At 36.9% G+C, this 10,495-nt stretch overlaps 1 protein-coding gene across 2 annotated transcripts; it reads right to left on the bottom strand.

Annotated features, from left to right (window-relative positions):
- Positions 1-2,379: 2,379 nt before the first annotated feature.
- LOC121705476 lies at positions 2,380-6,660 on the bottom strand. 2 transcript variants are annotated; one of them, XM_042086460.1, is made up of 7 exons: positions 6,572-6,660; positions 5,794-6,013; positions 5,468-5,619; positions 5,149-5,317; positions 3,451-3,659; positions 2,701-2,911; positions 2,380-2,575 (listed from the first exon to the last, which is right to left on the bottom strand). In XM_042086460.1, exons 2-7 carry the CDS (start codon positions 6,008-6,010, stop codon positions 2,463-2,465), a joined length of 1,071 nt encoding a protein of 356 aa, XP_041942394.1. In that variant the 5' UTR covers positions 6,011-6,013; positions 6,572-6,660; the 3' UTR covers positions 2,380-2,462. The 2 variants fall into 2 exon arrangements, with proteins under 2 accessions (XP_041942394.1, XP_041942395.1); XM_042086461.1 differs by having other exon boundaries at positions 5,474-5,619.
- Positions 6,661-10,495: the final 3,835 nt, after the last annotated feature.

Genomic DNA, 10,495 nt, shown 5'->3' with positions numbered 1-10,495 from the left:
AGGTGTATACAAATGGGATGACTCATTGTTTAAATGTTGGACTGAGTTAAACATGCTTTTCTGACTAAATAAGGATAAGGAGGTACTTCTCCTATAATTCTTGTGATTGTGTGAAAATCCAGAGTCATGACTCATTGTCATATGTGTACTATGCAAAACAATTCATGGTCTTTGTCTGTAAAATGATCTGAATTGAAACTGAAATATTGTTTTTGTAAATGATGTAAGATTATGTGTTTGAACAGCTGATGAAGGTTTAATGGGTGGTTGCCTGGTATGCTACAGCTTTCTGCTACAGTTGATATACAGGTTAATGGTGGGATATACACACCTTTGATCACAAGCACTGATGAAAGAGCACATGTCATTTATTCAAACACACACACACACACATACTGTACACACACACACTGTACACACACACACACACACACACATGTTGCAGTAAAATCTGTTACCACTTGGTTAATTATTGCAATCTCACTGTCTCTGATATGCACCCACGCACGTGCCATGTCATGCCATAATGAAACACACACACTCAAACACACACACATACAGTACACACACACACAGACTAGTAGTGGTGTCACCTTGTTTACCAGGAAAGATCCATTCCTGAAACCAGCCCTCTTAATGTGCACAGTGTGTGTGTGTGTGTGTGTGTGTGTGGTCAAGTGTGTTTATGCAGGGTGGAGACGATGCGGTGGGGACACTCCAGGAGTTTGTGTGCCACCCAGGAAGTGAACCAGACATCGCATGAGGGTGAAACAGTGGCCATGAAGGGACACCACCTCGGATACACACCCTTGGACACAAAACACACACACACACACACACACACACACACACACACACACACACACACACACACACACACACCCACGGCCACTACATCCTAATCTTCTTCTCCTCTTGTCTCATGCGCTTATCAAGATGTTCCAGCTGAACTCCGGAGCTGTTTTTTCCCCCTCAAAAAATTCTGGAAAATTAAACCACATAGATAAAGTACAGCATATCTGTCTGACAGTGGTCAGCGATGGGTTGAAGAAGTGCAATAACAACCAACATTCTCTCTCTCTCTTTCACATTCTCTCTCTCTCTCTCTCTCTCTAGAGCTCCAGCACATGATCGTACCAGTTAATCTACCTCAGTTTTTTTTTTTTTAAACACCAGTGTGAAGTTATCAGTTCAGGTTTGCACACTGAAAAGAAAGCATGGCAATGAGGCCCCTTTGTTGCTCAAAAATATTGCAAAACAAATGGTTATTTCTTCTATTTCATACTAAACTATATCAATGCATGTACCATAGTGATGGAAAACTCATAGGGCAGTAAAACAATTACAAAGCATACAACTATAAAATTGAGATTATACTGAGGTGGGGCTCCTGCTGAATCAGTCACGTGTGCTTTGGTATCGGTTTATTCCCAGATTATTGCAGGGAGTGCATAAACAAGAGGACTACTTGGAATCAACAACCAGGAAGAAAACGGAATTATTCCATCGGGGTAAAGGGTACAATAGTGTGGACACGCAGTGCGATTACATGCAAACAAACAATCAGAAATCGTTCCGATAATACTCTAAAATGTCATGTCCCATACGGAAAAAAACTGGAAAAAACATATACGAATTTACTACTACCTCAGTAGTAAATCTTTATATAAGGATAATATGTGCAATATATGGTTTACTCCTGAAAGTGGCCCCTTTTGCATTTTTCTCATACAACTATATTATGAGAAACAAATATCCATAAAGTGAACATTGTGTATGACATTTATAGGTAATGTGCATGATAAACTATATTTTCTTTAAATGTTCCATGTAATGTTCGTAGTTTTTAATTATATGTTGCAGTTTAATATGTGTATGCTTTTTATATGTAAATCAACCCAATTATATATGTTTTTTGTTTGAAGTGTGTATTCAATGTAAAAGGAATCTATGATGTCTTTCTATGATTCTTATATGTTCCATGTAATGTTTGTAGTTTTTAATCATATGTTGCAGTTTAAAATGTGTATGACTTTTATATGTAAATCAACACAATTTATATGTTTTTAGTTTGAAGTGTGTAATTACTGTAAAGGAAATCTATGATGTCTTTCTATGTTTTTTATATGTCAACCAATTTAAAATTACTGTCACTATAAAAAAAACATAGTTTTTCTTTTTGACTTCTGTACACAATTCTGTACACTTTTAAACTGCTAGAGCAGACATGGTTAACATGCAATTATTAATTCCTGCCATGTAGTGGTATATGTCAATCTAGATCTGTAATATGGAAAACATAGGCCTAGACGTTTCACAGATGTAAACATTCAGCTTTTTTATTAAATGAAAACAAACAACTATACAAACTACAGTAGCTGTATTACTTTAGATTACAATTAACATGCCAATCTCACTAACATGCCCTCAACACTAATTAAATGGCCTCCAAAGGCAGAAGTTTAACTGTGAGGTGTGGAGGTTTTACTTTTAGACCTGAGCTCGGTAATCTTGGCATTGATCGTGGTTCCGATGCTGGACAGTGGAGTCCCTGGAAACCTCTCAAGAGTTGCACCTACACATGAAACAAACACAGAAAAATGCAAACATGTACTATAGTAGGCTGTTGTCAGGAGATACAGAATAGTGCACTGAATAGTGAATATGAACATAAAAGCTTTCATAAAGCTGAAAACCTACTGTAAATGGCATCCAATTTATTTTTGTCCAGTGGTAGACGAGTATCTCCTCCACTTCTTTTGGTCCCCCGAAGATTGCTCACCAGTAATATTTCCAATGGGAAGACTGCAGTGAGGAGATGCCTCACAAACACAGTGGCTGAATTTGAATTGAGGGCATAGGCCCATGCTATTTTGTCAATCATGACTCCAGTCCCAGGATGAATCTCCACCTGTTTAGATAAGGACCCAAGGAGAGCATTAAAACTGGAATATGGTATGTTTTGTCATCTCAACCTATGTGAAGCAATATTCCAGATTAAAAGCATTCTAGGGTCTATTTGAGCATGGGAACGAGTAAAACTTTTGTTCAAAAGTGATTTTAAACGCATAGCAGCATTTTTCTAGTTTGATGGATGGAAGCATTCGCAGCACTTTAGCTTGCAATGAACACTCTATGGACAGATCGTAGGATGCATTCAGTCGCAACTTAACCACTAACAAGGCTCAATATAGAATCATACTTCATCAGTTGTATTAAGGGGATCCCTACACAAAATATGAGTGTCAAAAACATTGTAAGTGTACACAAAGTTAATTTAAAAAGAATGTTTATGAAGACTGTTCAAATGGACCCTAGAATGATTCTTTCCCAGAATATTGCTTTAAGATACTGTATAAAGGGTTAGACATACTCATTGCAAGGACGTCTCACATACAGTACATCTATTTTCTATCTTAAGTATTTATTTATTCTTTGAAAATAGATTACCTTAGATGACTGGGAGACAGTTGGTGATGGAATGGGGGGAGATGCAGATGTGGCTGTAGAGAGCCTAGAACTTGGGGACTTATCAGGGGTGGGTCCTGAACTGGATGTTGACCGAGGAGAACCTTGCAAGGTCAGCCTTGGTGTGGTAGTCTTAGGAGGTGTAATTGAATCCATTATTTTTTTCATGCCATATAGGAGTCCTGGCACATCTAGTTGCAGAACAAGACAGGAACAGAACAGAAACAGTTGTCATCACTCCACAAGCTAGCCTACAGTATAGTCACAATACTTCCTACAGTTATTTAGACAAAATGTGTATCTGTGTAGTTGTTAGGGCTGGGCAATATGGACCAAAAGTCATATCCCGATATATTTAGGTTGAATATCGATATACAATATATATCCCGATATTTTTTCCGCAAAGTTAGAGCTGTAAAATGAAATGTTCAGTCAAATATGTTATTGAAAACTCACTACTCAAATAACAATAAAATCTCAACATAAAACTGGAGTGCCTTTTTTTGAAATCAAAGCTCCGTAAGGTGCACATTTAAATAAAAAAAAAATCTTAAATAAAAATAGCCTATCAGGACCTAGACTGGGAAACAATTTGGCTCAATTTATCTCAATGTTCCAAAAATGTAGCTCACCATCTGATCCACTACAAAACTATACATAGAGCATATGCAACTCCACACAGAAGATTTCAAATGAAACGTGTTCCTAGCTCTACTTGCAACATTTGTAATGTCTTACCTGGCACATTTTTACATATGTTTTGGGAATGTCCCACAATTGCAGAGCTATGGATGTTTGTAGTGGAGGAAATGTCAAAGCTCCTGGATCTTAATATCCCCAGAACACCACACATTTGCCTTTTAAATGATGATTCGGACCTTGAATATTCTATAATCCAAAAGAAAATGCTGATGGCAGGTTTCACAGCATCTAAAAAAGTTGTTTTACAATTATGGATCAACCCTCATATACCATTCAAACGTTTTTGGCTAAGTTATGTAGATGATATTGTCAATTTAGAATATCATACTGCTCGCGTAAACAAGGCCAAGGTATCCACCTTACAAAAATGGGAGGCATTAATTTGCAGGGTCAAAGATCTCATACCTCTTGTGTGATGAGTTGCGTCATTGTATAAAATACATGTTGCTGTTGAGTGCTCTTTCTTTTCTCTTTCTCTGTAAATATCTATTTTTGTCATTTTGCATTTTTAATCTCTTCTTTTTAACACAATGTATGCTTTTATATGTCATGTATCATTTTATTATTTCATGTAACCGTATTGCCCCCCCCCCCCCCCCCCCCCCGTCCCCATTTATATAACTCAATAAACAGTTGATCACAAAAAAAATAAATAAAAATAGCCTATAAAATAAAATAGGTAAATAAGGTAATATATATAAGGTAATAAATATATTTCTATGAGAAAAGTAGCATGCAGTTTCACAGCAGTGCAGAGAGGGGAGCAGTGCAAATAGCTCCGGTCAGCGGCTTGCGTGGAGCAAGGATCACGGCGCAAATTTGAACTATATCGATATATGCGATATGGTCTAATCCCATATCGCATTTTAAAATATATCGATATATCATTTATATCGATATATATCGCCCAGCCCTAGTAGTTGTCTAATGGCTCAATATGAATATGACTCAACTACAGTTCATAAGAAGCAGTGATACCTTGAAGAACCATTTCCTTCCATTTGGTGTTCTCTTCTTTAAGGTCCTTGACCTCCTGCTTTAACTCCACCAGTGTCTTTCTCAGGTCATGATTGTCAACTGAATGAGGCTGGCCAGGTCCATATGTCTTCAGGAAGTCTTCTGCAGGGTCCGCCCTCACCTTTGACTTCTGGTTGTCAAGATAAACAGAATTGATAGCAATACTTGGTTACCCATAATGTACTGTAGAACTGAATCAGCAGTGTTCAATTTATATATTACCACTGGAAAATATGATAATTACATATACTACTGTAAGATAAAAGTAAATTAATGTCACCTTAACTTTCTTTGGCTCAGTCTCAATATCAGTGGAATCATCTGATTCGCCCCTATATTTTGAGGGGGCCACCGACACCCTTTTGGTCAGCTGCGGTCTTTCCACCTCTTCCAGCAGAGAGTTTAATTTACAGGTGTTTTCAAAGCGGGTACCTAGAGAATAGAGTTTGTCAAACACCATAGTTCATTTCAAACAACTAACTACTTTAGTCTATGCCAATTATAGTTCATACAGAAAAAAAATATTGTTTATGATTGGATGCTAACCAATGCCTTTGAAGTGAGTGTTAATAGTGAGTTAAATAGGACAATTAAGGACAAACTTACCACTAACAAAAAGCACATCTCCTTTATAGTGAGGCCACCCTCCCTTTGGCTTCTTTCCGTGGCGCCACTCAATAAAGGCTGAGTAGGGGGAAATTGGATTTCCATCTTGGTCCATTTTGGAATCATCATAACTCCTTATAGCATCAGTTTTCACATCACTGAACTTCCCTGAATCTTCCCCTTCAATCCACTGTACCACAGCAAACTTTCTCTCCATATTCTTAAAAGATTAAAAGTAAATATATGCATTGTTAGCAATCAGCATAACACCGGGTATAGGCCTAAATGTGAGGAAGTCAAACACCAATCTTCTGCCAAAGGACACTTTAGATATTAATTTTAAGATACATCTTGACAGTGTAACCTACCGGCTCCCTGCTATAACTTAACTCGCAGCTAGCAGCTAACTTTCAGTGAGTTCAGCTTTCCTACCAGAGCACCCTCATAAATTATTTGTATTTTTATTTTAAAAATATGAGCTCAACTACAATAGCAACACGTCTATTAACATTACAAAAGGTAAGATTACTTAGTAATGTAACATTAACTTCGTGGCAGCTCCACCACTTCCAGTTATAGTTCTATCAGCTAACATTACCATTAAGTTAGCAGGCTACACTGTATGACATAGGTAGCACTAACTAAAAGTTCTGTTAGCTTCAAAGGTGCCGTCTTCTGTAAACGAGGGAATGTTGGAAGCTACAGCCCAACAAAAATAGCTACACGAATGCACAACTATTTTAAGCCAAAACACTCAAATACTGGGTAATTCACTTACTTCTGGTAGATGCAATCCTTGGATTCTCTGGCTGACGTGACGACGACGGCTGGCATCAGTCCTCAATTCAAAAGTTTAGCCAGATCTCGTAGAATTTTGCGAGATCTGGAGTCGCGCCTTTTTCTCTGCATTCGCTGTTTTCGTTTCGTTCTTTTCGCTGTCCTTGTTCTTGACCTTGCGGGTTTGAATGATAATGGCAAAGACTAGGGCAGTATACAGTCATTTCATCAAGACAAATGATGAAAAGAAAACGCACTTCTCAGGAGAAAGAAAACGAGTGGCTGAGGAAGAATGTTCCTAAACGTACTCTGAGCAGATGGAAAAGAAGGTTTGTAGCCTACAACCATTTCCTGATGCAGTTAGGCATTTCTTTTGGCAGCATCTTAATTAATTAATTAGGCCGTACCTGGTTATTTCTTAATTCGAAATAAATTAATTGATTACCTGTTTAATTCCTAAGTAATTTCGTTACCTGTTTATTTCCTAAGGAAAATCACCAGAACATGCGCAGACATTGAGCAACATAGGCCTACTATACAATATGTAAGTGTAGGCTACCACATTTTTTGTCCTAAATGTTGTGGCCTGTGAAAAAATGGATGGCTGATGTTATGACTCTTAGTCTAACTTTGTGGAAGTTACATAATATACATGTATGTATATTCAATGTACACAGTCCAGCTCGATTGTTTGTCGCTTACTGAAAACATACTACTGCAAATGATGGAATGAATTAAATAATTGTCAACATGGTCAATTAATCTGTTGCTATTGCTGATATTGAATTATATTCTAATATAAGATGCTACACATGTCTCTGATATATAGCCAACATTACTGTAATTAAATGCAACATGTAGTAATGAAAAATGTGCATGTAATTTTGTATTTCTTTAATAAAGTGACATGACCTCTTGTCAGTTGAGGCATGTGAAAAAAGAGACAAGTGTATAGCTGCTTTTTTGAATATTACAAGTCAATAAGACCTGTATAATAATTGGGATTTTGTAAACTAAAAAGTATTTTTACAGCATGTTAGATGTTCACAGTGCTATGTCAGTGGAATGTTGACAGTGTCAACATGTCTTATGTTTTGTAAGGTTGTTGCATTACAATATTTGCATTATTGTGTTTTCACCATGGTTGACCAACTCCTCTCTTCACACACTCTCAATTACACACACACACCATCATACTTTTCTCTCTCACTCTCATACACAAACAACACAGCAATCAAGTTTAAGCAAACAATCATCATTTCCCTTGTTTTTTTCTATAATTATGTGTTAAAAATGAACTTTCTCCCACACTTGTAAGGATATTGTATGTGGAATTAGTGTCATATATAGCCCTTACAGGTTACGCAGTTTTATATGTTTCATGCTACACACATTTACCAAGGATCTTGTAGCTGGTTTCACTGTCATATAAAAATCTTTTAGGATTCAGATAAAACATGTGAAAATTGTGTATGATTTGTCACCTTTTCCATATCAGTGAAGATAACTGGCATAACTTAGCTGGCTTACCCGCTTGTGTAACAAGATCATTACAGCTGATTCAAAATGCTGGAGCACGCCTGGTCTTCAATCAGCCAAAGAGGACACATGTAACTCCTCTCCTAGTTACTCTCCATTGGCTCCCTATAGTAGCCAGAATTAAATTTAAATCTCTCACTTTGGCCTATAGGACACTAACTAGATCTGCTCCTAGTTATTTTAATTCAATAATCAAGCCTTACATCCCCAACCGTCCACTGCGGTCTTCTGGTGAGCGTATGTTGTGTCGACCAGTCATGAAAACTGGGTCTAATTCCAGACTCTTTTCTTCAGTGGTTCCATGTTGGTGGAATGAACTGCCCAGTGCTCTCCGTTCCTGTGGTAGTTTTGGGTCGTTTAAGAGGGGTCTAAAGACATTCCTATTCAACATATACTTAGTTGTTTAAGCGCTTATGTGTTATGGTTTATATAATGTTGTTCTATTTTAATTGGGCTGTTAATTAATTTGACATTATTGTTTATTATTGATATTCTCCTTAATGTAGTCTTAGCATGTCATTGTTTTTATATTATTGATTGAATTGACATTATTGTTTTATTATTGCCTTTCCCCTTTTTTACATTGCTTTTTATTAGGCTATTGCTTGAATTGATATTATTGTGTACTACAACTATTCTCCTTACTATATTTGACCTACATTTTAATCTATTCCCTGTTCAATTTTAAATATTATTATGTTGTTTTGTATTTATGTGTCACTTTGGACAAAGGCGTCTGCTAAATCCATAACCATAACCATAACCTGGATGCTCCGATTACAGTTGGAGTTTATAACATTTCTAAATGCAAACGATTCATTATGGGAATCGCATTTTTACTTGTTCACTTAGCATGCAAACTGGAATATTTCGAATTCTGATAATACTCTGATTGGTACTTTAATCAGATTGTCCTGCACATGAAACACACCCACAGAGAAGACAAAATATGTCTGCCATAGCTGTCTGGTGGCATTAAGAATGTCGTCTACATTCAGTATCATGACCCCTTAAATATGTCTTGCAGTTTTTGCCCATTGCTTGAACACTATAGACACATGCTTAGACCAAAGTAACAAAACTTGAAGCTTTAAACTATACCTTAAACACAGTGTAATCATACCTTAAACAAAAGCCCTGCTTTGCACTTTAGTTCCAATTCTGCAACACACTTGTTCCTGCACACACACTATTTCATGCATAAGACACTTCATAAGTTCATAAATTAAATATCATGGGTACCATTGGGACAACACATCTATTCAAAATACAAAACACATTGGGTGATTGAAAACACTTAGACACACACCTGAAAATACATACTACCAATCAGCCAGTCACAGATAGGCATCAGTTGAGCCATTTTGACAACTTTGTAAGCATGGAGGCAGGGAGAGCAAGAGGTAGAGGAAGAGGAAGACAAAGAGAGAGAGGAGTAGGAGGTGGTCGAAGAGGCTATGCACGGAAAAATATTTCAGATGATATTAGAGCAACTTTGATGGATCATGTGATAAATCATGGCCTGGGAAGCTAGGCAGAGTCCACCACATCTGAGCCTGTTTTTCTGTATTTACAGAAGTGTATTTTTGGTTTTAGAGTATTTTTGTTTTATTTTTGCATTACTGCATTTACTGTTAAAGTATATTGATGTACAGTATTGAGTACTTTCATTTTGGTTGTTGTGAAAACCTTTGTTGGAAAAAAACATAACAACAACTGTTACATTGAGCTTCATCAAAGTGTTACATTGAGCTTCACAGAATTCTAACTGATGAACTGAATAAAAGCAGTGAAAATTAAAGACTGCAGTGTTTTATATCAAGTACACTAGTGTGTTGCTGCTAATCTGAAAGCGTATTCATATGATGCAAGTGTGTATCATTTTGTCATCAGAGTGACATTTTGACAAAGGATTGTTAAGTTTTGATAGCAGAGTTTCAATTCGACATAGATGTATTTTCTACCTTTATTTCCCAGTGCTGTGTCTTGTGTGCTTGTGTGTAAAGTTTTGACACAATGAGCTGAAGTTTTGCAAAGAAAAAAAAAAGTGTTCAAGCAACAGCATGTTATTACATAACTTGAATCAATTAGGCCTGCAGTACATGTGTAATGAATGGTCAGCCTATGTCTATGATTTGAGTGAATGTTCTATCAGAGAGGGCTGAAGCGGAGCAAAGATCTTTGGTGCTTTGTTCTTTGTGTCTGGTAGACTGAAACGAGTGTCAGTGTGTCACCAGAGTGCAGGAGGAAGTCAGTCTTAAAATAAAAGTCCCATAAAAGTCTTCATGATGGAGATTAGCTGCAATAATACCATTCCAGAAGTGAGAGGCCCAATTACTTATTAACAGATGCCCCAGATATGAAGAGAATCAACAAAATGATTGTA

This window comes from Alosa sapidissima, chromosome 3 (assembly GCF_018492685.1).
Source record: "Alosa sapidissima isolate fAloSap1 chromosome 3, fAloSap1.pri, whole genome shotgun sequence".
Classification (NCBI taxonomy): Eukaryota; Metazoa; Chordata; class Actinopteri; order Clupeiformes; family Clupeidae; genus Alosa; species Alosa sapidissima.
Note: the sequence above shows the minus strand (reverse complement) of the source record. Positions and strands in the feature narration are given on the sequence as shown.